We start from the raw sequence: 26,558 nt of genomic DNA on the forward strand, positions 1-26,558 counted from the left end.
AGGTCACTAGACTTTATTGTTTATGACAGCATTAATAGGAAATTATATCACAAGGCTTTATTTTTATTGTGATGAAATGAGGAAAAAAAATGATGCCACAAGGTTCGCTAGTGATGACATATCAGGGTTGAAAACTAAAAGTCAAGTGGATTTACATAGCCGTAAATCACAAGCAAGTCTCAAAGGGCTTAGGATGTACAAAAATGGACAATTATTCTCAAACATCCCCTGATTTTAAACTCCCAGGAGGGCAAGGAAAAACTAAAAAAAAAAAAAGAGAAACCTTGAGAAGACACCACAGATGGGAGGATCCCCCTTCCAGGATGACCCCAAAAAAATCTAGTTATCAAAGTGTTCAGTTAGAACAACAAAAGAAGACTCTGCATCATTTCCGGTATGTGATGAGCTTTTTCTGATGATTATCTGCCAAAAAAAATACAATTTCTTGAAAAAGACATGGATGAAAAACAAGAGACTAACTTCTTATTAATTTTGTAGATTCCCATTTGGCGATCGGCAAAGGTTTGAATCGAGGTATCTGAATTTTTGATGAAGACGTTGGACTTTTTTATCCAAAAGGCATCTTCAGTGTTGAAATGCTCCCTGTCCATGGCTGTGTCTACAATAAGATGTTGTTGTTGTTGCTCAGCATGGTTGGTGATGTGTAGTCAAGACAGTCATTTCACCACCCTCGCTGGGCAACCACGACCACGACAACAACCAGGAACCACGCCCACAAACCAACATTTAATATTTCCTCATCAAATAAAGGAATTAAAAAAGAGGATAAAAACCACCACAAACATCTGAAGCTACATGGAAATGAACATTTTCAGAATTTCAGAGAAGCGATATAGAGACAAGGCAGCCATTAATGCCAAAACCAAGGATGCGATTTCAGTGTCTTGTGAAGTCTTTGCGTTCCAGACTTGAGTTTATAATTGATAAGCAAAGGATTCTGGTTTTAATATTAATATTCTCAATAAAGGAATATAAGAGTTTGATCTTAAAGTAGTTCATTAGACATCCTGTTGAAGGAATATAAGAATTTGATCTTGAAATAGTTCATTAGACATCTTGTGCATGAGAGTATGAAACTGCTGAGTGTGTGACAGTGGGAACAAAACAAAATATGTGGTTGGTGCGAGGACGTCTGCGTTCCAGAACAAAAAGATAACCCAGGAGCAGCAACAAGGACGACCCACAGGGCCAGCTGATCGATAACAACTGGTGACCCTATATGGAAATCTACAACCAGGAGGAGCGAGCAAGTTATTCGGCAGGAGAAGAAAGACCAATGAGAGCAAGTTAAAGTTAACTGCAGTTTACACATAGCCAATAGAATAATGACAGAATGCCTTTGTTGATGTGCCATTTGCATATTGTGTAGTATAACTAATGGCTGGGCAACTCGGAAGTAGAGTACGTCTGCTGGTGGCAACAGAGGCGTACAGAGGTGTATTGAGAGGGACCCGAGACCCAGGTGATGTATTAGATTTGTGTGTTAGGAATAAATCCACTTGTGTGTGAAAATGCCGGCTTCCTGATACCTTTCTATTGCAGAACGAGCGCGCATATTGTTGGATGAGTGGCAGTTGGGTAAGGTCACAAATTGGAGTCAGATTAGTAACTGGAGTTCATGTTAAATTAGAAATAAATTCCAACATCAAAAACCCGCATTTATTTCAGATGTACTGTAATTATTTTCTGAATAAAAATTGAATTTAGTGTTCAAAAAGTCTTTTTTTCAAACTTGAATCTTGAAAAAGAGGGGAACGTCTTATAATTGGGGTCGTCTTATATTCGGGCCAATACGGTAATTTTTTTTTTTTTTCAAAGCAGCGCAGCATGGTTAACTCTTCGACCAGGTACCTACACCGGATGAAATGGTTTATCCTCCCGCCATTGTGGATGACGTAGAACGTTATTCAACCAATCACCGTGCATCAATTGAAAAGCGCCAACTGGGCGGGATTGAATGTGTGCTGGACGCAGGGGCATGCATGCTAGACGCAGTTTCAGATTTTGCTCACCTCAAGTAAACACGGTCAGTATTTCTCAAGTCAAAATAACTCATTACAACCCTCTTCCTCCTTCTTCCTCGTGTTTTTTTTTACTCCAATATTTTGTCTTTCGTGTTTTTTTTTTTTACTCCAATATTTTGTCTTTCACAGAGCAGGCTTCTTGGGAAGGAAAAAAAAAATGACCAGCATCGTGAGACTTAAGGGGCTCGATGAGAAAGCGAACGCCGAAGACATCCGGCATTTTTTCCCCCATTTACACATACCTAATCGCGGAGTTTGGATCTGGATCTTGGGAGGACCACAACACGAGGCCTTCATAGCCTTCAAGTCCGAACGGGATGCACGACGCGCCATTTACCACAGTGGACGTTCTCTAAAAGGATCCAAGGTGATGATACGCCTGAGTAGTGTTTCAGAACTGGAACATAAATTAAAATACTATGCAAAGAGGAAGCATTTAACTTCCTTTTCTCTACCACGTGAAGAAGTAAAACCTCTCGTGCAAACTTCTCCACGTGACCCTAGAATTGGGTCTGCATATTCTACCCCAATTTCACCACCACAAGAACCAAATGGAGACATTTTGGGCAATCCACGTGATCGTAAAATGCTCGTAGATCCAATTCCTAATGGGTGCCTGAAGACCATTGAGAAATCTTGTGAATCCAAGATAGCACACATACCCAATGGATGTCCACAGATACTCGAAAGGCCATGTGATCCCAGAACAATACCCCTTCCCAATAGGTGCCCACAGATGTTAGAGGGGTTACCTGAGGTCAGATTTTTATCACCCATTGTTCCCAGTGATTTCCAACATACATCTGATAAGCAAGTAGAGAATTCTGATCAACCACAGATTTTACACAAAGCATTTCTTCTCGGGGTCCGTACAGTTCTGGAAAATCTTCAGTCCTACCCAAGTAAGCGACAAGAGATTTTGCAGGAACATGAACGACAAGAAAATGGAAATCAAATTGTGCCAGATCTGCAGAAATCCGTACCAGGCTACGTGAGGCTGTTTGGACTGCCGGCCTCAACGACCAAAGCGGATATTTGTTCTTTCTTTGAAGGGCTGAAGATTTCCGAAGTCGTAGTCAACATGAAGCTGGAGCACCGTCACGTGAGCCTGGTGAAGTTTGATGATGTGCAAGACGCTGTTGACGCGTTGCATTTCAATAACCAGTATATGGGTTCAATTTGTGTGGAAGTACGCAAAGCCACGGAGATGATATGGAACTTAGCGTTGTCAAAATGCGAAAACGCTTGCCACGAGAAAAACTCGGACACGGCAAAACACAAAGTCGGACTGGAGGTAGAATACAATTATCCTAAAAAGCCCAGACTGTCCATTCCACGTGACAAGTATATTGTCAAAGTTTGCGATTTCCCTGTATATACAACAAAAACTGATTTACAGCAAGTGTTTCAATGCGATGAACTCCAAAATAGATACAATGTACAACATCTACTGGACAAGAATGGCCAAAGAACAGACACAGCTTTTTTATTTTTTAACCAGAAGGCCAACTATGAACATGCCATGTCTTGCAATGGCAAGCTGGTTAACGCAGCCCCCATTAAGGTGTCTTCTGTAACCAGAAGTGAGATGATGAAACTGAAAAGGAACCGAAAGTGGCCTCACAAAAGGACATCCCAGGAAAATGGAATGTTGGAAAAGAACCTGGAAGCTGAAATGGAGCCTGATGGTTCAAAACATGCCTGAAAGTTTTCGAAGGAAGGCCTGATCCTTAAGATCTCAGACAAATTGAACATCACAACAAACAATAATTATTTTAAGCGATGGCGGCAAATGTTCTTGCACGGCCATGGTGCAGTTCAAGTCCCCCAAACTTGTTTAAATGTTATTTTTCGTAGTGTATTCCTTACAGCAGCTTCTATGGACACATGTATATTCTAATCTAGCAAGTAGAGAACTGGATCACCCTCATGTATTTTTTTTTTTTATTGCTTTCTTAACACTTAACAAAACTAGAAAATCCTTTCAAAGTAGACTTTTTCTTAAAAGCGTTCAAAATAAAAGTCAACAAAGGGAATGTATCCACTTTGGAATAAAACAAAAATTGTTTCAAAACAGTCGCATCGATTGGACACACAGTGAAGACCAACGTCTTTGATGTTGCATCCTTTCTAGAATCTGCGGGAACCCTCCGAAAACCAAGGCTGACCTGTGGAGGTTGAAATAAAACCAGACGGAAGGATAAACCATGTTAGTTGTTAACATCTGATGTTGAATACCGTCCTATTTTCTGACTTTGAATAAAGTTTGGTGAAAAGCTTCACTCCCGACTGGTCGTGTACCTTTAAGTAAGGCTCGAGAGAATCTATCACTGCTTCTTGGCAGACTGGAAGATGGTGATGACGAGAAGTTTGAGTTCTTTGAAAAGCTACTGGGACCCTGTGGAGATGTGACGGGATTTAGATTGTACATTGGATTTACACCAGTATTGCTCCTTACCTCTGGTGCTACGGTCTTAAGTCTGTACTCCATCAGCTGCTCTGTTAACTTCTGGGTCACCTTCAGCACCAACTGAGCATCGCTCTCATTCTCTATCTGGAAGTTCTCCTGAAAACAAAAAAACATGATCATTTTTGTATACTGATTCTGAGAATTGGCATGAAGTCCCGCACCTACCAGGTAATGAAACAGTTCATTTGGATCACAGCCACCATTTTGTGGCGATTTGGTGGGGCTTGGTCTGTCAAATGGTTTCTTTACAGGTCTGTCCAATAAGCTTGGAGGCATCTTGATCTGGGGTCCTGTGTACTCGTCGCGAACCATTGGGCCGGCGTTAAAACGATCGCGTCCGTTTTTTGGGTCAAAATCGTCGCTGGGCCTACGCGGATATGGTCTTGAACCTCTGTCGGTGTTTGGGAAACGTTCCTTGCGTGAAACGGGTCCAAAGTTGGATGGCTCGAATTCCTCCGAATTACAGTCTCGGAAACGTGGCTCGGGTGAAAAGCGGTCGAAATCGGTCAGCTTGTAATCATCGCGACACTCATTGTAAGGACCTTCATTGGGGAGGAACTCGTCATCAAACGACTGGTCATTGAACATTGGACCTGGAAACGAAAAATCGTGTTTACTGGGATGACGCGACAAGATGTAGAGGGCTCAATAACAAACGGGACCCACCAAATTGTCGTCCATTTGGCCCCATGTCGTTTTCTGTTTCGGGCAATGGCTTTGGTTCAATGGTTGCTGAGAACAGACAAAATGTAGACTCAACTATTTATCCCCCGAAAAATATTTTACACAGAAGATCATCGTAAAAAAAATTAAAACAACCCCTTACCGAGTCCTTTGCACGCCGGCACGTTATAGGGCTCCTTTACGACCACCTAAAGCATCATCAAAACAAATGAAGATCCAAAATAAAGTTGAGATTCTTTCAATAGTGACACAAATCGCAACCGACCTTGATTCGACCCCTCGGCATCCTTTGGCCGACTTCAGTCGCGGCTTCCCTAATCATTTTTCTCACAGCGGGGTCTTTGGCGAGTTCTTCTTGTTCCCAAGGGACTTTTTCAGGATGAAACTTTTTCTGTATACAAGACAAATGTTAGACAAGTAACGCAAATGGAGCTAATAGCAGCCATGGAATTGCGCCCGACGATTCACCATGTATGTGAAGTTGTGTTGGGCGCTTTTCACATGAGCGATCATGTCGTGCTGCACGCGGGCCACCCTGCAAAGCTTGCACTCGTAGTGCGGCTGGACAGTTTTACTGGGGCTGCGGTACTCCCACACATATTCGAGACCTAAAAAACATTTCATTCGTTGACAACCGAGAAGGTTTTGCCCCAACGGTTACAGTAGATGGATTGAAATCTTACCGAGCAAGATGATTGGAAGATTTTCTAATTGGTTTTCTAACGACGGTACAGTCTGGAACGATGTTCCTCTGACATATACTGACGAAATACAAGAGTCAAATTAAAAGGTGCTGAACTCCAAAGGCATCACACAGGGCTTGATGGTGGTTGCAGTAGTAGAGAGAATGGACACAAACATTGGTTGACAAATTTGTATAATGGAGAAACTGCTTTAAGGCAGTAGTGTCCAAAACTGTACACCCTGTGAAATAAAAACTCAGTGGAAACATTTATAAGGAGACGGGGGGGGGGGGAAACAGGATTGTAGTTCCAGGGTCGGAGATGTGAGTGTCAAAGTTCACAAACCGATCCCAGCACTGTGCAAAAACCTGCCGCAGAGGTTCCGAAGGTGGAAAAATTCCCGGGTCGACTTCAACCCACACGACGCTCTGGTTGAGAGGTCGAGGGCGCCAACCAGTCGACCGGGCTGCTACTAACCCATCGGCTCGTGCTACTCTTAGGGCTCTCCAAGAGTGGGGTCGTATATTTCCATACGGAACGAGCTAGCATCCATTAAGCCGCTAAGGCAATTAGCTTTGAATGAAGCAAAAATATATATATTTTTTTTAAAAAGCATACAAGATTTGCAAATTACAGGAGGGCAGTCTAGCATAAAAATGTAAATCTGTGATACTTTGCATTCCTGCTACAGATTATTGCTCTCCTCTTGAACAATAACATTAGATGGCACACAGGTCCTATAGCTGAGAGTTTTAGAGAGGGGTGGACAGGCCACCGACCATGATATGAAGACGAGACAACAAGGTCTCAAGCTTCAATTCTCTCAGCCCAGGCATATGGAAGACTTACCTATTGTGTTAGAGTGCTGTGGGCGGTACATGCCCTGGCAAGAGGGAGGGGGAATAAGTCCACATGAAGGAGAGAGACAGAGAGGAATTAGTGACATGGCGACACGTCGCTCCGGATGGAACGTCTCGCGACGCGATGACACCCCAACATCAGCGGTGTGCAAATAGCCACAAGTCAGTGTGAATTCTCATCAAGTGAGAACCTGCAGTGGGTTGTCAGGTAAACCGAAAAATTTACGGAATGAGTCTTAATGCTAATGGCCACTGTAAAGACAGGCCAAGACCTCAAACCCATTCCAAAAAGGTTTGTTGAGGGATTTTCTTAAGAGAGGGACAAAATTGCCCCCATTTCAGCTTGTTTGGATGCATTCATCCATTTTTTTTTTTTTTTTTTTTTTTTAAATAGTGCTTGTCCTATCCCAGCTGAGTTTAGAGGGAGAGGGTAGGTCCATCCAGGACTGGTCAGCAGTCAATTTACAGAATACAAAAAACCCTCCGAAAAAACATAAACGGCAGACATCAGGGTCTGAATCAAGATTCAAACCCCCCCCAGGCAGACACCTCAAACACCAGGCCAAGTGCCTTCTTGTTTGGGATTCCTTATATCTGTGGAAATTGCAAACAAGTTAATGACTTGTAAACTTCAAGAGGCATTATACGTATTAAGATAAGTTGTCCATGTTATTTTTTCCCCCTTTCTCACAACAGTGACTTGAGTTCACGGAGTGAGGGGGCAGTGGGCGATAATAATAATATTAATAATAAAAAAAAATATTTGTAACGCACTTTACATTCGGAGGAATCGCAAAGTGCTACATAGCAAGTAAAAACAAGAAACACAAAAACAAAGAACAACACAGAAATGCTAGAGTAAAGGAGGTGTGTTTTAAATCCGGTTTTGAAAGCGTAAGTGGATTTCACGACAAGTAAAATGTGATGCATCAAAATGCCGGATAAGGAACATCGACTTGAGTTGAGAGAGCCGTCGAAATACTTACCATGCCGTATTTGTTGGCGTTCCAGAGCGGCGGGATGTTTTTATTGCCTAAAGCGTTGAAAGTCATTTCCTCGTTTTCTTCTCTGATATTGACATTAAAACATAGAAGAATAAAGTAAGAACATGGCAGCTATTTTAAGATTAAACAGACAAGCAGTATTATCCTATAATTGTTATTAGCTTCTACGTAGCTTCGTTTCGGCCCTCGAGTTACGAAGATCACTTTAGCGTTTGCTCAAACACGAACCGGCTCTTAATGAGAGTATATCGGCAAAAAAAAACAAAAAACATTACAAACCATATTAAACATTTACCTGAGATATTTGCAATAAAATGTTTTGCAACCGTATGTGACTGATCCTAGTTGGCTAACAGTCACAATGGCAATGGGACGGGCGGTTTTACGAGATGACGTTGATGTGCCTGCTTAAAAACAAAACCCGCACACATTGTTGACCAAATCTACATAAATGCGAATTATAAAATAAAACAATATCAATATGCATGAATATATATTTTCTCCTGTTTTAAATAAAAAACAGTAAAGTAAATTAATTGATTTGTCATTTACGGCATTTATGTGGACTACTATATAGCGTGTTGGTATTATTCACCGAGACGCACCGATTTTCTTAACCGAATCAGAATTGAAAACAGATATTGGAAACGTTCATATTCTTGGAAAAATAATCGCTTGATAAAATCACTTTTTATGTGGTTCAAAACATTTTTGCACACATTTTAAAGGCAGTGTAAGCGAGGGATATCAGTTACTAACTTTTTATTCAGTATGCCCCGCCGTCGTTGTGTTTTTGAGAAGAGGCGGTGGTGACATTTAAAACAAGCGTACATTTTGCTCATCTAAAAGACGGGAACGTGATAGAAGCCTAAAATATTATTAACTTACACAGACATCGGTGCCTTTTCCTCATCTTCAGATATCGATGAGCGTGTATTGCAGTGAAAATTGTAGCAGGCACAGGCACGACCCTTAGCTGAGGTAAGTTACGAAATAAACATCGGCAATGATGCTCGTGCAATTAGCTTCCTAATGCTAATGCTACTGCAGAGAAGAGGCAGGCTGCATGTCTTGAATAAATGTAATCAATTTACCACAGTTTCATATTCTCCAGTGTATTGTTACATTAATTTATCAGCATTTAGCTTTAGATCCATCAAAACCTTTGTTTCCAGATGGCTAAAATAAAATCCAAGAAGAAGAAGCGTCAAGATGACTTTCACAAAGTCAAATTAAAAGTGGGAAAGAAGAAGCCGAGAGCAGACAATGCCACCAATACAAACTTTCGCACAAAAGGAATATATCTGCCTGAACAGCTGAAAACAGACACAAGTGGTCCTACCACAAACAGGCAGCTCGGCATCAATGTAAGTGTTTCAAATCAATCACCAATCTCTTTTTTTTCTCCAGATGTAAACAAACAGCAATGAATCTTTTGTTTTGACCGTGTTTTGTGTCCCCTTTACTCAGGACCTGTTATCTCAGCTCCACCATCACAATGCCAATGTGAAACACAGTGCCTTGCTGGGTTTGAGGGAGCTTCTGTCAACGAATCCTTCTCTGTTAGAGCAGCATATGTTACGTTTGCTATCTGAGGTGGCTGCCGTGTTCACAGACAAAGATGCCAATGTCCGAGTGGCAGCCACACGTGTGCTCAGGTTAGAGGAAACTCAAATATCACAACTCATCCCTGTCATAACTAACGATTTAAACTGATTCCAGGTATATTGCCCAATCTGTACCGGCGGAACGAGTGGCTCCATTTTTCCCCCTCCTCAGTGCCCACCTGTGTTGCGCCATGACTCACATTGAGTTGAGCATCCAAGAAGACGCTATGAAAGTCCTGGACGTGCTGTTGGAGCACTACCCGGCCCTGCTCGCCGAAAGGCCCGCAGTGCTCATCACCAACTTCTTGGAGTTGATATCTCACAGACAGAGTCATGGAGGAGCTAAAAAGGAAAAAGAGGCCAAGGGATGCACCTGGGCGCTTTCCGTCAACCCCAACAGGACCGTCACCAGCCAGCAGTGGCGTCTCTCTGTGCTTCTTAGGTACTCTGCTGATCAAGAGTTCTGGTTCCAATCCCTTTCTCCCTGTGAGAAGAACAAAGGAGGTTCCACTGCTAACCTTGTTGTGTTTCAGACTCGGGCGCTTCCTCCAAGCAGTGGTGGAGGAAAGACCAGTGGAGGAAGGTGACATGTCGGCTCCATCTGATGGAGCGTTTAGTTCTTGCAGCAGGAGCAGGATCACGCCCCTGAATGTCACCTGGGAAGAGCTCATCAACAGTAAAATCGGCGTCAAGGTGTACGAACACTCTGGGAGTCAACCGAGTCCGCACTCAACATTTCAACTCAGGTAGGATTGTGGTTACCTTTTTGCTAATATGATGTGTCAGCAACTTTTTAGTTCACATTATTGTTTTTAAAGACCTGATTCAGCTCATCCAGGAGAAGCACGTGAAGGTTTGGACTCGGTGGAGGCCGTCCAGATCTTTGCAGCGACCCTGGTGCCACTTTTGTTGGAAGTGTGGGTGGAAGCCAACACCGGGGATTCTCCCTGGAATGACTCAGACAGCAGTCACCTGTTGAGCCCGGACGCCATGTCCACAATGTTCCAGGTCTTGTTTATTCTGCAACTACTCCGAAAACTGGCGCCACGGCAAGAGCATCAAGATACGCTGGTGAGATGAGAAAGTGCAAATACCACGGAATGATGGAAAAGCATTTTTTTTAGATGTTTTTTTTTTTTTTCTAGGATTCATGGTTCCGCAAAGAATACTTAGGAGAGTTTAAGCAGCACTTTATGAAAAACTTTCCATATGGTCTTCATGACACACCCAAACTAAGAAAGAAAGCTAATAATAAGAGGTAAGTGTTTGTTTGTTTTTTCTCCAGAAAACACCGCAAAATTCATATTTTAAGCCACTTTTGTATTCGCTTCACTCTTTCCCGCAGGGTGAAGCAGACTTCATCTACCCCCGAGGTGAGCGTGGATCCTCTGGCGCTTAACATCACACTTTGCCAGGTGATGGTGTCACTGAGTCAGAGGCAAGAAATGGGCCGAGAGGCGGACGGAGACTGGCTGACCCCCTTGAGGACTTTTGTGCGAGACACGCTCGGCGGCGAAGTGAAGCTAAGCTATCGGCAACTGCACATGCTGCTCGGGACTGTCTGGAAGATGGTGCTCACCCAAAAAAGCAAAAGTCAGCCTATAAGGAAACGCTCGCATGGAACTTACCTGTGGGGTCTTTTCCTAAATGATGATCCAATTTTGCTTCCATGTTGCAGCAGTGACAGAAGACCTGTTGGCCGCAGTGTACTCGTACTACCAGCAGAGGCACTTGACGTTACAGACCAGATCTCTTCTGCTATCTTTCTACAGCAAGATCTACCTGCAGGAACAGGCACAGTCACATTTAACAAGGTTGAGACACCCAAATGTCTCTATTATTGCAGTAAATGATGAGAAGCGCTAAGTCATGTCTCTCTCGTTAAGGAGTAAAGTGCTCAGTCGGTGGCTGGCGTACCTTCCTGTGCAATTGTCCCAGCTGGGCTACCGTAACCCCGCTTTGTCCGCGTTGCTCATCCAGTCCATCCAGGCTGCCGCTTCTCGAGGCAACAAAGACCTGCTCAGCAGTCTACAGACGCAAGCCTGCAAGCTTTACGGTACTCGGGGGGAAAAAAATTGTGAAATGAGGAGCTTCGTTTAGACAAAAGTAGCCCTTTGCTGCCCTCTAGTGGAATCTATAAGCATGATTACTCAAGATTGAAGAAGTATGAGCAGGCCTTTCCCCAAATTGTTTTCACACCAACTATTTGCTGCATGATTAATTACTCAAGAGCAACTAAGAATTGGGCCAAACTGCTGACCGATTACGCACGAATCTTGGCAAAACCCCTTTGAAACGAAGATTAATGACTCTCCAGTTGCTCTTGGAGACACCGTGACACTGCGTCGCTCGCAGGCAGAATTAAGCCAGGCCACGAGCTGCAAAGATCAGGATGGTCAGATAGGGTGATTGTTGTGTGACAAGGAAGCAGCAGCAGGAGGAGGAAGAGGAATCGAGGAGGGGGGGGGGGGGGGTCAAGAGTTATGATAGGAACATCACAACGGCTCTTTTGTCTGTGAGCTTCTGACATCACCATGTGCGTCAGCCAAAGACAGACCCCACATAACACACACGCACGTTATCAGAGCGTCGAAGGCTTTCACCGTCATCAACTACTTTTTGCTTTTTCCCGGTATCGTAGCAATTTTCTTCACAGCGCCGCGCATGTCGTAAGCGTGACGTCTGCCTTTGTGTGGTTCTCCAAAAAGATCCGCAGGAAGGTGCTGTGGTTCTTCTACCGTCAGAGTGCCAGCAACGAATGGTGCAGTTGCTCTACTTCCTTCCCAACATGTCCCGAGCTCTCCTGGCCAATCTAAGCTTCTGCTGTAGCACCGGACGAATCTCCGCTAGCCTCGCCGCTTCTCTCATTCGTATCATACACATGAGGTGAGCTTCAAATCAGCCATGGAAGAAAGACACGTTCTAATGATGGCACTGGATTTAAGCTACTCTTCCGATCAAAACAAAACATTTTTGATATAGACTCCAAAAAATGATTTGCAGTATGACCTGGAATTTAGATGACATGCCCTGATTGGCACCTGAAGATGCACATAGCTGCCTTTAGATGGCAGTAGCGTTCTATCCTGCTTTGGCCTTGGTACATCTGACTCATTTCATGTGTCAGTGGGTCAGCGTTAATATGTTCCAGGGAAGAAGTACCAGCGGTCCAGACAATATGCCCTAGTAGAGACACAAAGAACTCCTTTTTATTTTTTTTGCGGTGACCTGTGTTTACTGCATGTGCCTCTCAGCCTTTACAACAAAATATTATGCTCCCTTGCTTGCCTCTGATATCGCTTCATCTTCCCCTGGGGGCACGGCATGATTTCATAAGATGTCTGTCTGAACACTTTGTTCCCTAAGCCTCAAAATTGGGTAGATTGTGATAAAGTTAAGGATGTGAACTTTCTTCATTTGCTCGTATATTAAGGTTACTTTTGGGTTCCAGGTCATCTCTGAGCGGATGGTCAGTCGGGAACCAGGAGGCCGCCGTCAAGGACGTGGACTACATCAGCTTCCTGTTCTCCACCCTGACCGGCTTCTCATGCGAGCAGCTCGCCTCCCTGCAGGAGTCCGGCGACGCCAGAGCACCGCCCGCCTCGCCTCTGTCGCCCCTAAAGCTTCACCGTACCCCGCTGGACCACTTCACACATCACTGGGATGTCGCGGAGGTAGCTACGTTTCCCCCCCCCCCCTCTTATCGGGAATATTACATTGTTTGGTCAAATTGGAAAAAAAAAAAAAAATTCTTCTGGACAGACACAGTCTGACCCCTCAAGACTCGTCTCGCGCATTGAGGCTCAGAGCGAGAAGTTTTATCGCGGCGCGCAGGTTGGAGATGCGTGGTTATCGGCCACTATAGATACGCGCAAGTACTAATGAGAGCCGGTGGTGTGATGGGAATGTGACATTTCCGCACGGAAATTACACTTAACGTAGCCATGCCTTGGGGCAGATGTGTGTGTGTGTGTGTGTGTGTGTGTGTAAGGGGGGGTTGGAACGCCTTGTAATCACTAATTCAGCGCCTCAATTAAGGCCTCAGATCCTGCCTCTCTCATTTGCCTGTCTGAGTCAATCACAGCCAAGCGGAGGTAAAGAGGAAGGACGGAGGGGGGGGACGGAGGGATGGACAGTGTCAGCACGGCGGCGACTAATGAGGCGGGAATGTTTCTAATGACGGCGAGAATGTCAACAGGTGCGGTGACAAATGTTGGCGGAGCTGCTCGTACCCGAACGTGGTAATATGAGAATTTGGATTATTAGATTGAAAAAAAAAAAAAAACGTTGATGAGGAGCCTGGGACATGTCTGGTTCTGTTTTAAGCACAAATTAGAAAGTTGTACTTGTAATATCACAGTGGATTGATGTATCCAATTAGAATTTGGAAGGTACTAGAATTCAATATCAAATTATTCTGTAATAGTTTGGATGTGTTTGTTAATATTGTTTTCTTTTTCTTTCAGGAAGTGTGCCAACGTTTGGAAACTCTGGGTTCAAACGCTCAGTGCTTTGAAATTTTACAAAATGGCATCTTTGAATACATGGTGAGGAACAAGTCTTTTTTTTTTTTTTTTTTTTACGCAGGCAGTGTGCGGGCTTCCGTAAATCGTTTTTTAAGTTATTGACAGTCTGTAATTATATGTTCAATTGTATGGCATTTGTTTCAGACCAAACTGAGAGTTGTGCCTGACAGCATGGCGGCAGGCCTTCTCCAAGCAGTTTCCAGGCTAACAAACTTGTCCCTCCTGCCCATTGAACCCGTGCTACGTTTATTGTCCCGCTGCTGCCTCAGCCTCCTGACCCTGCTCGTCACTCAGCCGCAGCAAGAGGCGGAACGCGACCAGCACAAAAGGTTCCCCCCCCGTACTTCGCCAGCGCATCGTCGGACGATAGAAACCAACCTTAACACATTTGCGTCCGAATCGCAGGGAGGCCATTTGGGGCGTGTGCGTGGCGTCGTTGAGCAGCGTGCCCCGGTTGCTGAGGATGCTTTTGCAGCTACGCGTGGCGGATCTGGACCAGGAGGAGTTCCCTCAGCTGGGACAGATTTTGTCCATGCTGATGCAGCACACTCCACTGCAAAACCAGCTCATGGCCAATAGCAGTCTGCTGCAAGAGATCATCCAACATCTCACTGTAAGACATTTGTGGAATGTTTCTTTTATTTACAGCCTTTGTAAAAAAAAAAAAAAAAAAGGTATACTCTCATTTACCCACGTGCGTGTTGCAGAGGTACTCCCGCGGTGCCACGAGGGAACAGTGGCTGAGCGATCTGCTCTACTGTTACAGCGTCACCGTGGCCCACGGTTCGGCGGCTCAACGTGGAAACCTTCGGAACATCTACTGAAGGACTCGCATACAAACGCATGGTCACAATCACAAATAATTAAAACACGGTCACGCGGAAAGTAGAAAAACAACAGCAGACCGCAACTCTGAACACAGTTGTCTGTTTACTTTGTTTTTTTTTTTTTTTTTTTACTTCAGCATTTTTTTTTCTTAAGAGATTCACCGTGCTTTGACCTGCATCCGGTCTCGGTGAAAATATTGTTTGTTGTGTACTGTGATGTGTTCTTTTTAAAAATTAAATAAATAAATAAAACTCCACTTTTATTTGCATTTATTATACAAAAAGAAAATCAATAGTTACAACAAGGTGTAACTGGGAATGTTACACAAGGATTTTGTGAGCAAATTAAAATTTTATATAAAAGAAAAAAAAAATTCCGGTTGTGTGTTCATGTGAGAGAATGTTTGTCATAGTCCACATTGAAGTTCCGCTTCCCCCAGAGGGCCACTTTGATTAGTCCCTCATTATATTGCATAAACAACAAATTCATGTATGAATAGCTAGTTTATAAATGAACTTAGGAAAATAGTTCATCTTTTTCCTTTTAAAAAAAAAAAAAAAAAAAAAAAAAAAAGGGAATGTTTGATAAGAAAATCCTGCAGGATTTGAGCAAAAAAAAGTGTTTGAATGTAAATGGACAAATGTATTAAAATCAATATTTTATGTCTATGCAAATAGCCGACAATACATTTCTATGTGTGAACGAGTTATTTGATATAAAAAAAAAAAAACCATTTTCACAATTTTATGTGTGTACTGGAATAGACCTGCCGTATTTTTAGATTGTGTGTGCGTTTCTGCAGGTGGGCCGAGTTCATGAGCGGCTGTTGATAGACTGGCTCATTCTCCGTAACACGAGGAAAGGTTATCTCTGTGTGTGAGCGTGAGTCACACGCGTGTGCGTGCGTGCGTGTACCTCTCACAATGGATGAAAGGTTATCTTTTACACAAGCCACTTCGGTAGACTTAACCCCCCCCCCCTCCTCCGCCCAGTGAGGTCATGGCTCTGATGTCTTACGGCTTAATTTTAGAAACGAACAATGTATACAGTAAGTCTGTGGAAGTAAGTAAGAGCTGCCGGGCCAGCTGAGAAAACATAAAAAAAAAAGTACTTGGTTGCACGTCAAGTCTTTCCTCGATGGCCCCGACCCTGCCCGGCGCTTTGCGGCCTCAGGTGGTAGGAAAACTGCCTGGCTTGATTCACCGTGTCAGTCAGGTGCACGTAGTCCAAACCGCTAACTGGACAACATACACAGATATCAGGTTAAAATTCCAGCGGAAATGATCAATTGGAAAAAGTTTTGCTGTTCGCTTCCTCGTTAGAAGAACGGCAAGTTGTACAGAAACATTGGGATATTCAAAAGCTTCCAAAAAGGTCAAATGAAGTTGACCTTTAAAGGTTATACTGCAATTTCGATTCATCCCGAATTTTCACTCCGAATGTTTACTATCCAAAGGATTGTTTGAGTGTCCGAAAATGAACTTACATTGGCTCTGTGTACGTAAAGGTATGTTCAAGAGCGGCTGAGACCCTCGGAAGGAAGGATGCCCCCGAATGGCCAAGGAGTTTCCTAGAAAACAAAGATCACCATCTTCATTTGAAAACACGCCTTCGTCATTGTGGATTTCTGGAAAGAGGAGGAATATGAGATTTTTGTTTCCCCAATGTCAAAATGTAACAATAACAAGCTGGTCCAAACACAAAAAAATTGTTCAAACGTGCATGTGATCATCATTTTCTCCCTTGGAGATGAAAAGATATTAGAAGCCTGGCAGAGATGAGATTACAGAAAGGCAATTAGATAAAGGTGTAGCCCGATTATGATAGCCAGTGCCAACCGGTCTGGAGTTGTATGTCAAACGTCCGTTGGATTTTTTTTTTATTTTTTATTTTTTGCGGGCGCCATAGAAGGGAGAGAGGCAGCCGGTTAGTAATGTGTGTGTTGCGCGTTGTGTGTGTTCAGCGGATCGCTCTACGCTGTTGACATTCCCCCTGACAGCTCTGAACTTTTCACGACGCCACGACTGTCAAAGCGACGGCGGAGGAGGGGATACGAGGTGAGAACGGGGGGGGGGGGGGGGGGGGGAGCCACGTCACGAGGTAAGGTGAGAACATTGAGACGTGTCCATCTTTCTATCTGTTTGTCCAGCAGCATGTTTGGGTGCAACAAGGTTCCTGCCTGTTCTCCAATCATCACCTGCTGATGTTTGATGAAGGTCAAGGCTGTCCGAGGGCGGGGCCAAACCCAGCCTTAAGTTTTCCGAGCAGACAGCTGGGTCAGTGTTTGGACACCCGGCGCCACCCCGAGACATTAGCGAGGGTCATTGTAGTCAATGAGAGTGACAGCCCATGCTGGTTTTTAGCTTCTCGCTTCAGTTCCATCAACAAGTGAAGTTCTCAGTAAAGATCAAATGAAGGGCCAATTTCTTTTTGTTGTTGTCGGAAGTTGGATCTTCACATCAAAACGTTGGTTTCGGCGCTTACCGTAAATATTTTGCAGCGCCGTCGTCTTACTGGCTGCAGGTTTCGCAGGAGGACCTCGCGTCTCCGTCCGCTTCTTCCTGGTGTGGGCGTGGTTCAAATCGCTTGACTCCGCCCCCTTGTCGGCTTTGCTTTCCCTGTGTCTGCGTGCGAGGAGCCTACAGACAACACGTGGGTTAGATCAAACAACAACGTCTTGTTAATGGGCAGAACATTCACTGTATGTACTAAATGGAAACAGAGGGGCTGCTGATGGCCTCGTGCTGGAAGCTATTAAGGGTGGGCAAAGTATGTCGGGCAGCCTGTTCCATTTTTTTTTTTTTTTTAGAACGCTTTAAGACTCTTTTACTACAAGTGAAGAAAATGTTCATCATCTTCCCGTGGGCATGGTGTTAGTAACCCCTGGCTTCTGGCAACATGGCTGACCAATGAAAGATCTAAAATTGGAGCTTGTGCCGTCGTCTGCCTTACGACTATGAAAAATTCCCCGCTCACCTTCGCCATGCTCGCTGGATGACCCCGGCCGCCTCGTTCCTCCTCCTGCGCAGCTCTCGGTCGTGCGCCCGTGGCGTGCTCGAGGCGGCGTGATGTTTCCTAGAAGGGCTTCTCGTGTTCAAAGAGGCCGCGGCGAGTCGAGCGGGATCTCTGGCCTTGTGGTGTCTGCGCTTCTGGGAATCAGTTATGGCGGCTGTGTCGGAAACGCTCGTGGAAGGGACGTTTGTGAATGAGGACTGTCTTTGGTCCTTGACTGAGAGTCTGGGTGATCCTTGTCTGTTAGGAGAACGCGGGTCCTTCAGTCTGGTCGCCGTGCCGCATGTCACGTGACTTTCAGGGCTGGCGGTGTCAGGTGGATCGGCAACTTTGCTCCTTGTGGATCTGCTCCGATGGCCTGGAGGACGGACGTACATTGATTTGTTATCCAATCGTTTCCTAGAGTGCCGAAACAAAACGAGCGCAGGGGGGGAAAAACAAAATCCACAATAGGTCAAATCTACCTTTGTGTCTCTCCTCTTTGCTCCTCCGTTCAGCTTTATTTGTTTTCTTGGTCTCCACCACTGAGTCCTTCACGGATAAATCCGTCAGCAGGTTCACCAAGGAGAGCTTCTCCTGCTCGGCGGTCTCCAGAGACGATTCCCGTTCATTTGGAGTCGCGGCAGAGATTTGCTGCACGGCTTCTCTCCGTCGCAATTCCTCCTCTCGCTTCCTAAACACAACCCGGATCAATTACAGGGCCAAATAATGCCAATCGATTGAACAAATGATCAGAAATGGCATGTTTTGGATCTCGGAAGAAACCGCAGCAGAGAACAAATGCGAGACAGGTAAAGTAAATGACAAGGAGCGAAAGGAGCAAGTCCGAGGGAAGACGTATGTGTGTGCGAGGGTGACAGCGAGAAGGACAGATAGGTTAGCAAAGTGCCACGACAAAGAACGTCATTGTCAACGCCGTTCCTTCCGACAAACACGACAAGACAGACAGACGGCCTAACGGAGTGTCGTTTGTTCGTCTCTCACTTGGCGGCGTCCTTGCGTAGCTGCTCGTGCCTCATGAGGAGTTGTTTCCTCTCCCTGAAGGCCTTGCGGACCGTGTAGCCCTTGTAGACGGCCTGGATGGAAGCGGCGGCGATGTCCTGGATGGCGGCGATGGACAGAGCGCCGTGCTCCAGCATGAACTGGGTCACCTCGCTGTGGCCTCCCAGCAACGCGTAGTCCAACGGGGTGTACCTGCGCGTCGACGGCGTTGTCACTCGCGCGGCCCTTTTCAAGCTCTCCTTACCTTTACGACATCGTCATTATCATCATCAAAGCCTCGCCTCTCCTCTGTGTGCTCCATGTGGTTCGGGAAAGCGCCGTAGCCCAGCAGCAGCTTCACCGCATCCAGGTAGCCATTGTTACACGACCAGTGGAGAGCGGTCCGACCCTGTGGAAACAAGGTTGTAGCGGCGGACGTTTTCAAATGAAAAGAACGGAGGGGTGCCGACCACTTCCTGTAAAACCCAAAAAATAAAAAAACATACCGGTTCTTCTAACTGTAGATTCCTACCTCCTTGTCTTGTATGTTTGGATCAGCGTTTTTCTCCATCAGAACAGCCATGCATGTGATGTAGCCACCATAGGCGGCACATTGCAAAGGAGTCCGTCTTGCTTGGTCCTGCCAGACAGATCGCCTCGTCAAAAATCATACTGTATAGCACTTCTTATTTTCAAAGCACATCAAATGAGATGTATATTAAAAACAGCCCAGTCAAGCGCAAAGCACAAGAATAAGTGCCAATAAAAAAAAGCATCATTATCTTTTGATCTTACAGGTTTTGAATGCACATGTATATTATCGCTCCAGGGTATCAGAGGACTTCTGGGAAGGGGAGGAGCTTTAGAAAAAAAAAAATAATAAAGATCTCACCTGTACATTAGGGCTGATCCCATTTTCCATCAGGATCTGGCAGACCTCAGCGTTCCCTCCCAGAGCTGCCCAGTGGAGAGCAGTGTGACCGTCCACGTCCACGAGGTCCACACGTGCGGCGCCTTTATTCAACACAGTAAGCAGCTACACGTCTGACATACAACTACGGGGGGAACATAGATAGCATTGGAAGATGGCATAAAAAAAATTCCAGGAAGAGACGGACGGACGGACGGATGGATGGATGGCGGCGACTCCGGAAGCTCACCTTTGATGAGCGTGAGGATGACGTCTCTGTGTCCCATTTCGCAAGCACGAAACAGCGGCGTGTGTTTCATCACATCCAGAGAATCCACCATGGCTCCTCTTTCCAACAACAATTTGACGGTGCTGACGTGGCCTGACAGGGAGGCCGCATGTAGCGCTGTACACAAAATATTTCTTTTGAACTCAAACATTGATTCTGAAATGCTCAGTTGCTGCTCTCAGGGAAACCCGCGGAAGTTGCCTGTCAGCCATGTTGTCCTTCACGCTGTCGACCTTGCAAATGCATAGATAAACAATAATAGCCAGGCTGGACATGGTGATTAGACATCCAATAGTCCCCTCGGCGTCACTGACATGTCACGAGTGTGTTCAAGTGTGTGTGTGTGTGTGTGTGTGTGTGAGAAGGAGGAGAGTGTCGGGAGTCTATATGGCGACCTTCCACTTATTTCGCTGACACAATCAGCTTTCCCGCTCTCTTGTTCGTCTTTAGGGAAATCCCCCTTTGACATCACCACAGGCTGCAGACTTGAAAAGGAGGAGCTCACCTGTGCCGCCATACTTGTCGGCCATGTTGATGTCAATGTGAGGCGTGAGGGACAACATGGTGCGGATGACATCGTCGCTGCCCTTCCCTGCCGCCCACATGAAGGCCGTCCTGCCCTCCAGGTCGGGCTCATCCTTCACCGACGGGTGAGAAAGAAACACGCCGACTGTCTCCTGTTCACGCACACAAAGAAAAACAAAATATTTTATATCATTTATGTAATATTTATATTCAAGTTTTCTATTATATTACGTTATATTATCATATTTTTTTATGGATTTTTCTGCAGAAAAAAAAAAGAGAGATTGTTATTAATTTTTTGGTGTGCACGACTCACAGCGTTGTTGCTCTGTGCTCCGTAATGCAGAGGTGTCGCTCCTTGGCTGTCTGACGGAATGGTGCCCGACGTGTTCCTCTCCAGCAGCAGATGGACAATTCTGGCGTGGCCTGAGAACGCATCGTCATATTGAGAGAACGCAGAGTCACACAAACAATACATATTTTCACGTGACTATTTTTCGATGACATTTTGAAATTTCCCTTGCTCTCCTGGGGGTTACGATCCGGGGATGTTGATTTCTTTTTTTTTCAGAGATTAAGGGCAACAAAAATACATTTAAATTAACTTGACTTATAGGCAACCTTAAAATGTGTAATGATTTATAATTGATTATTCACAACCAAATTATTTTATGACTTGATATTTAAAAGAAGGGATTGAGAAGTAATTGGGGAAAATGCGGAACAAAATTAACCCAACCAAGTAACATTTTTTTTTTTTTTTATGACACCAGCTTTTTTGTTTATGCAACCACTTCAGGGCCAAATATCTGAGAGTGAACTTGTGAGACATACAAAACTGAAAAGCGGACCCGGGAAGGAGCCATGCGGGACTATTTGTCATTTTACCGAGAAGTGCGGCCCAGTGCAGCGGTGTCCTGAAGAGATTGTCGTAAGCGGTGACGTTGCAGCCCTCGTAGGACGTCAGCACTTCCACCACTGCTTCGTTACCGTCGGCGACAGCAAAGTGTAACGGCGTCCGACCTTCATAGTCCTGCCAGTTCAGCAGGGACTCTGTGGGAGCTGCTTCCTGCATACACACAATTCAAATGTATCAATTTGTCCTGAATTTATTATGCTCAAGAAATTTATGTGATGCGTACCAGTATACAGCGGACAGTTTGCGTGGCGCTAGACTCCTGGCTATGGGCGGCCCAGTGCAGGGGGATTTTTCCCTCGCTGTCGGGGATGCCGATGTTGGAGTCGTGTTTGATGAGTAGGCGAACGTGCTCCGGCCGGTTATAAAACGCTGACCAGTGCAAGGCGGTTTGCTGCGAAGAGAGGCAAGCAAGACAGATGGCGATGATGACTGGGATGGAGAACAGTAAGAGCCCTTGTGGTCTCGCGACTTTGGCCTTTTTTGATTACGCAAAGGAAAAATACTCCAGCAAGAAATTTGAGGGCGAGTGTCAACACAAAGCTCACATTGACGTCGGAGCTAAAAAGAAAGCCGCAAAAGCGTCGAAATGAAAGCTACCGGCTGTCATCTGACACGATGATGCTTATTGGGTCATTACAAAACTAACTGCTGATGTCACACCTCGGCGTGGTCGCACAAGTGACGCTCTGTCCCTGTGGCCACAGATATTTAAGCTTCGCTGCGACACGAGTGCGTATGACCTCAAATGTTTTAAGTAACGTTTGAATTTGATCTCCAGTTCTCGGAATAAATATGACCACAAGCTGTAACGTCAAGCCCTCTGTTTCTCGATTGGTTGTTTTATCTCGGGCGCGGTGGTTTCTGGTTGAGATGGCTGATTAGATTCAGCAAATACTTCTGTTCCTTAGCCTCCTTTCTTCCACCCTTCCTTCCTCCCCCCCCCCTCCCCTTTAAACTTCTCTGTGATCCCTTCTCTCTTTTTCTTCGTCGCACTCTACCTTGTTCTTGTCCTGTGTGTCGACCTCACCGGGGCCGATGTGTTTGAGCAGCAAGGCGAGGGCTTTCGGAGAAGGGTGTCTTGTGGCGAGATGCAGCGGGGTCATCTCTTCCAAGTCTTTCTGCAGCCAGTTGGCGTGCCGAGAGAGCAGCAGTTTGAGGAAACGGACATTTCCCTGCATTGCAAAAATAAAATGTAATATAATTTACTATAATTTAAAATAATAAAATATAGAAACTGGATGGATGGACAATAAAAAAAAAAGACTATTTGATTCAAACAATATTCTGCACGTGTCCTCACTCAATTAGTGGTTTCACCACACCGAGGCCCGTGCACGATCTTGTGGTCTTCTACTGATGTCTTGTTCAATTCAGAGGTTATCAATCTTTGTTGGCTCTCATTTTGGTGCGTGTGATGAGCTGTTAGACATCAGTTCTGCCCCCCCCCCTTCATCATCATCATCATCATCTGTTTGGATGGTATACAGCCAGGACCCCCCCCCCCCCCCCCCGAGTGATGCAGTGCCTAACAGCTCTCACGGGACACCTCAGGTTGTGTGTCTGCACGGCCCTCGGCGCGTTGAGTGTGTTTTGTATATTTACCATGGTGGCGCCTCAAAGCCGCAGCCTGACGGATCTATCTCGTGTGTGAGCATGCATCTCGGCCGAGAGAGTGTGTGTATGCGCTCCTGTCCTCCCTATTCTCCGTCCAATTAGATCCGTAATCCCTGGCCTCTCTGCCTGTCTCGGCCAATTATTGATCCTGTGTCAAAGAGACAGGGCTCCCCGTCACCATCATTCCCACATGCGCACGAGCACACCAATACTATCCTACTATCACTACAACTAACCCCTTTCTTGAACAAAGTCATCATAGAAAATGTTACCAAATATGACGGAGTACAAATACACATCTCATAGTTGCACCTGATAATGTAATTAACTTTTGTTTCAATAATTTATTGAAATGTCTCAAAAGTCAGTTTCACCCAATATTGTTCACACACATTCTTTACTATTGAAAGAATTTCAATTTGTGGTTTATTTTTTTTAAGTACTCTAATAAAAAGGTAGGATAACATTTAAGAAAATTTTTTAAAAAAATCATTGTATTAATAATTATGCCTCACTTTTTCTTTCACCATATTTAGAACCTTGTCTTGAGTGTATTATCATTGCTTTTTATTCAGTGATTGGCTTTGACTGCCTTGTAGTGAGGCTGGCGGCGTTCATTTCGACTTAATTGACCAAACATGTTTCCTTGCCCTATAAAAGATTATTAATGTATGTGAAATGCTTCCAGAGTTATTCCCATTCTCTCTTAATTTGTCTCCCAGTAGCCCTGAGGCGATATATACAGTCACTAGGGGGCAGTGGCCTCCCTTTTTCCACCGAACCCCAGCTTGGTCGATTTAGTTGCTCACTTGCAAAGCTATTATTATTATTATCATTTTTTTTTTTTTCACTCAATACAAGCTCCAAACATGCCAATCTGCCTCACGTGCTAACAAGCAGTGTTTGACCGAGTGTGTGAGTGTGTGTGTGTGGGTCAGCGGAGGCCATGCCTTCTGTGCGGCGAGGTGGAGTGCCGTGCGCTGGCTGTGGTCGGTTTTGTTGACCGAGGCTCCGGCCTTTAGGAGAATCTCGGCGCAGTCCAGGCGATCGGCCAGAACGCAGTACATGAGAGGGGTGCGGCCAAACTGATCCTCGCAGTCCCGTACGATTGGCTCTGCTGTATACACAAAAGAATAGATGAGTTTTAGATTTATGTTTTAATATTTGAAACTGTGAGCATCTACTTTTATTTTTATTTTTTTCCCTGTGCAAAAAGCCTTATTCTGTTCTGCCCGCATGGGGCTTACCTTGCCCTCTGACCTGCCTGCACAAAATTTCCTTGCAGAAATCAATAAAGCGCTCCGCTATTGCATACTAATGCGAAAGCACGCTTGCGTGTGTAGGTAGTAAAAAAAAAAAAAAAAGTTTTGTCCGGTCACTATATAAACTGGACTTTTGGCCTCCTCGTAGTTCTGCACCTCAAGCGAGTTATATATTCTGATTTATTTTACCTGTGATGAGTTTGAGCAGCGCGTTCCTGTCGCCATTGACAGCGGCGGCGTGAACCTGCGAGCCCAGAGGGGCGGCGCCCGGGCCGGACGGCGCCGAGGCCTGTAACACAAACACGCATAAGGTCACGATTCAACCTGTGGCTATTTCCTGTACATATACAATAGCGTGCTTATCAAGTGCTGACCAATGTGGAGGAAATTCTCTCAGACGTTATTTAACTCTAACAAAAAAAAATAATATGTTGTTAAATCCACCTGACACGCCTGTTTCTTAATCATCTGTAAAAATCATATCATCCAGATGACATTCCATTGGCCGTGGAGTCCAAAAGGAAGACATTTTGATCACATATTGGCAAGCTGATGTGCTCTGACAGAGTCGACGTGGATGTGTGCGTGCGCTCCCCCCGCTGAGGGGGTTAAATCTCTTCCTGGCCCCACTTAACAAGAGCCCAGTGAAAGCCGGGTAATCTGTGGACGGGAAGCAGCTGGGGAGAGAGTGAGGGGTGGAGGCGCGAACCCTGTGTGGAGCGTGTAAGAGGGGGGTCTCTCCTCATGTCTTATTAATGTCTCATTAATACTGCAACATGCTCCGCTCTGTGTGTGTGTGTGTGTGGAGTGAGAGATATGGGACAAAGCCTGCGGGGTACAACACAGAAATCAATCATCGCCCCCCTAAACACAATGAAGCCAGCGGCACTAATCGGTCCCACCATCGGAAATTTAGTTTCCATCGTCCAAATACTTTTGCTCCAAGGAAGAAGAAGAATCTCATGTCCTCCGAGCTTCTCATCGTGCCCCCTGCTTACCGTCTCGTAAAGAGAGCTTCCCGCGGACGGTGCGTGCGGTACGGCAATCGTACCTCCTGCTTTCTCACGCTCAACCCCGAGCGCGGGCGTTTTGAAGTAAATCATCTTGTTGTGTTTGGCACATGTGCAGTGTCACGGGGAGTTATTTGCTCTGAGAATAGTTTTTATTTTTACTGAATTCCACCGCAAACATCTCAACTTATCGCTAATTGACAGTGATGAGTCAGCAATGTACAATGTCTAACATGTGTGGAAGTATCTAAAAATACAAGAGCAACTCTGGATTCAGACTTTTTCATTTTCTTTTAGGATATGGTATTTTTAAAGAGGGTAGGCCAAAAATGGACGCACTTAAATTGAATTTGTTTTATGGGTACGATTTGGGAGAAAAGTGAATGTGACCATATGCAATTTTTATTTATTTTTCTTTTTTATCTGTATTTTTTATTTTATTTCTTATTTTATTATTCTGCTTTATTTGATAGACAAATATAATTGAATCTTTTTAATTTTTTTATTTTATTTTATTATTCTGCTTTATTTGATAGACAAATAGAATAGTATTGTATTTAAATAGTGACGTTTCACCCATTCTTTTTATTGCGAGATTTTTATTCTGACTTGAATGACAAAAAAAAAAAGCACTTTACTGTCCTTTTCTGAATATCAAGTCCACTCATACTTCTCATATCAAAGTGATTATTTTCCACTATGACAAGAGCTCATTAAAACTTACTTTTGACTTTTCTTGATTTATTTTGATCTTTCCTTCTCTCTCCGAGTCAATATTAACATCCCCAGCTGCTACTACTATAAACACATGAATTGATTTATGAATAATCTTAAACGCAAGAGGGGAATACGAAAAAAAAAAAAAAAAGAAAAAATCTGAATTTCAGCTGCCGCGGACATGCGGGACACGCTCGTCGATAAAGCGAATTGATGTGAGGGACATTCAGGTCAGTGAGAGGAGGCAATTAGAGTTTCATGAGGACCCGAGTGTTTTGGAAACACCTACAGTGAATCCAAATTTGTCTAAAAAGCCTTTTGAGATGGCGCGTCTGGAATCAAACAAAGAAGGTTGTAAAAACAACGGCCGGGTCCTGTTGAGAGCTTTGCGGCGGGCTCATTTTCCCCATTCACACGGGTTCCTCGGGGAGCACTTCACTTGTTAATATGAAGACAATAACTCAGAGTAAAGCATTGATCACGGGCCGAGGGCCGGGTGGAGCGATTGTTTATCTGTAAGGCTATCGATTCATGCTGATGCTGACATTATTTATTCTTTATTCATGGTCCCGTTTGTATAAAATACAAGTTTGACAAAGAATCTACACTTTG

The 26,558-nt window shown here is 44.7% G+C and overlaps 4 protein-coding genes across 7 annotated transcripts in view; 2 read left to right on the forward strand and 2 right to left on the reverse strand.

Annotated features, from left to right (window-relative positions):
* Positions 1 to 115: 115 nt before the first annotated feature.
* rbm12ba (RNA binding motif protein 12Ba) lies at positions 116 to 4,327 on the forward strand. Its single transcript, XM_085919190.1, has 3 exons — positions 116 to 1,483; positions 1,843 to 2,047; positions 2,175 to 4,327. Exon 3 carries the CDS (start codon positions 2,203 to 2,205, stop codon positions 3,748 to 3,750), a length of 1,548 nt encoding a protein of 515 aa, XP_085775316.1. The 5' UTR covers positions 116 to 1,483; positions 1,843 to 2,047; positions 2,175 to 2,202; the 3' UTR covers positions 3,751 to 4,327.
* LOC147051927 (uncharacterized) lies at positions 3,480 to 11,758 on the reverse strand. 2 transcript variants are annotated; one of them, XM_085919191.1, is made up of 15 exons: positions 11,271 to 11,758; positions 10,982 to 11,135; positions 9,872 to 10,421; positions 9,554 to 9,800; positions 7,729 to 7,810; positions 6,732 to 6,765; positions 5,883 to 5,960; positions 5,668 to 5,807; positions 5,465 to 5,590; positions 5,342 to 5,387; positions 5,182 to 5,247; positions 4,681 to 5,108; positions 4,504 to 4,611; positions 4,347 to 4,443; positions 3,480 to 4,213 (listed from the first exon to the last, which is right to left on the reverse strand). In XM_085919191.1, the coding sequence occupies exons 4-15, from the start codon at positions 9,565 to 9,567 to the stop codon at positions 4,176 to 4,178; spliced, it is 1,257 nt and encodes a 418-aa protein (XP_085775317.1). In that variant the 5' UTR covers positions 9,568 to 9,800; positions 9,872 to 10,421; positions 10,982 to 11,135; positions 11,271 to 11,758; the 3' UTR covers positions 3,480 to 4,175. The 2 variants fall into 2 exon arrangements, with proteins under 2 accessions (XP_085775317.1, XP_085775318.1); XM_085919192.1 differs by lacking the exons at positions 9,554 to 9,800; positions 9,872 to 10,421; positions 10,982 to 11,135; positions 11,271 to 11,758 and adding an exon at positions 8,042 to 8,134 and having other exon boundaries at positions 3,482 to 4,213; positions 6,732 to 7,810.
* Positions 8,336 to 15,061, forward strand: tex10 (testis expressed 10). Its single transcript, XM_085919180.1, has 16 exons — positions 8,336 to 8,727; positions 8,922 to 9,113; positions 9,217 to 9,404; positions 9,469 to 9,795; positions 9,887 to 10,099; positions 10,172 to 10,424; positions 10,499 to 10,611; positions 10,699 to 10,946; positions 11,032 to 11,167; positions 11,240 to 11,409; positions 12,062 to 12,239; positions 12,805 to 13,027; positions 13,820 to 13,900; positions 14,024 to 14,208; positions 14,285 to 14,492; positions 14,587 to 15,061. The coding sequence occupies exons 2-16, from the start codon at positions 8,922 to 8,924 to the stop codon at positions 14,701 to 14,703; spliced, it is 2,832 nt and encodes a 943-aa protein (XP_085775306.1). The 5' UTR covers positions 8,336 to 8,727; the 3' UTR covers positions 14,704 to 15,061.
* Positions 14,814 to 26,558, reverse strand: part of invs (inversin) — a 15,064-nt gene continuing 3,319 nt past the window's right edge. For 2 of the 3 annotated variants that reach the window (XM_085919182.1, XM_085919183.1), the window contains exons 3-19: positions 24,409 to 24,508; positions 23,908 to 24,074; positions 22,342 to 22,515; positions 21,567 to 21,734; positions 21,313 to 21,493; positions 20,741 to 20,850; positions 20,405 to 20,576; positions 19,861 to 20,016; positions 19,593 to 19,714; positions 19,233 to 19,340; positions 19,003 to 19,109; positions 18,704 to 18,913; positions 18,184 to 18,392; positions 17,684 to 18,077; positions 17,192 to 17,346; positions 16,194 to 16,277; positions 14,814 to 15,945 (exon numbers count right to left, since the gene is read on the reverse strand). In XM_085919182.1, the coding sequence (XP_085775308.1) occupies positions 15,830 to 15,945; positions 16,194 to 16,277; positions 17,192 to 17,346; positions 17,684 to 18,077; positions 18,184 to 18,392; positions 18,704 to 18,913; positions 19,003 to 19,109; positions 19,233 to 19,340; positions 19,593 to 19,714; positions 19,861 to 20,016; positions 20,405 to 20,576; positions 20,741 to 20,850; positions 21,313 to 21,493; positions 21,567 to 21,734; positions 22,342 to 22,515; positions 23,908 to 24,074; positions 24,409 to 24,508 (2,733 nt within the window). In that variant the 3' untranslated portion in view covers positions 14,814 to 15,829. Of the gene's footprint in view, positions 15,946 to 16,193; positions 16,278 to 17,191; positions 17,347 to 17,683; positions 18,078 to 18,183; positions 18,393 to 18,703; positions 18,914 to 19,002; positions 19,110 to 19,232; positions 19,341 to 19,592; positions 19,715 to 19,860; positions 20,017 to 20,404; positions 20,577 to 20,740; positions 20,851 to 21,312; positions 21,494 to 21,566; positions 21,735 to 22,341; positions 22,516 to 22,945; positions 23,098 to 23,907; positions 24,075 to 24,408; positions 24,509 to 26,558 lie in introns of those variants that run through there. The other variant, XM_085919184.1, reaches the window with a different exon arrangement.

Source organism: Syngnathus leptorhynchus, chromosome 8 (genome assembly GCF_054491065.1).
Source record: "Syngnathus leptorhynchus isolate UIUO chromosome 8, UIUO_Slep, whole genome shotgun sequence".
NCBI classification, from domain to species: Eukaryota; Metazoa; Chordata; class Actinopteri; order Syngnathiformes; family Syngnathidae; genus Syngnathus; species Syngnathus leptorhynchus.

Excerpts from the sequence above, each read along its gene's own strand:
- rbm12ba (XM_085919190.1), top strand. The coding sequence starts at position 2,203 with ATGACCAGCATCGTGAGACTTAAGGGGCTCGATGAGAAAGCGAACGCC.
- tex10 (XM_085919180.1), top strand. The coding sequence starts at position 8,922 with ATGGCTAAAATAAAATCCAAGAAGAAGAAGCGTCAAGATGACTTTCAC. Across the intron at positions 10,947-11,031 it reads GCTCACCCAAAAAAGCAAAA|CAGTGACAGAAGACCTGTTG; the intron begins GTCAGCCTATAA and ends TCCATGTTGCAG. Across the intron at positions 12,240-12,804 it reads ATTCGTATCATACACATGAG|GTCATCTCTGAGCGGATGGT; the intron begins GTGAGCTTCAAA and ends TTTGGGTTCCAG.
- LOC147051927 (XM_085919191.1), bottom strand. Across the intron at positions 5,808-5,882 it reads TCTTCCAATCATCTTGCTCG|GTCTCGAATATGTGTGGGAG; the intron begins GTAAGATTTCAA and ends AATGTTTTTTAG. Across the intron at positions 5,248-5,341 it reads GCCGGCGTGCAAAGGACTCG|CAACCATTGAACCAAAGCCA; the intron begins GTAAGGGGTTGT and ends GTCTGTTCTCAG.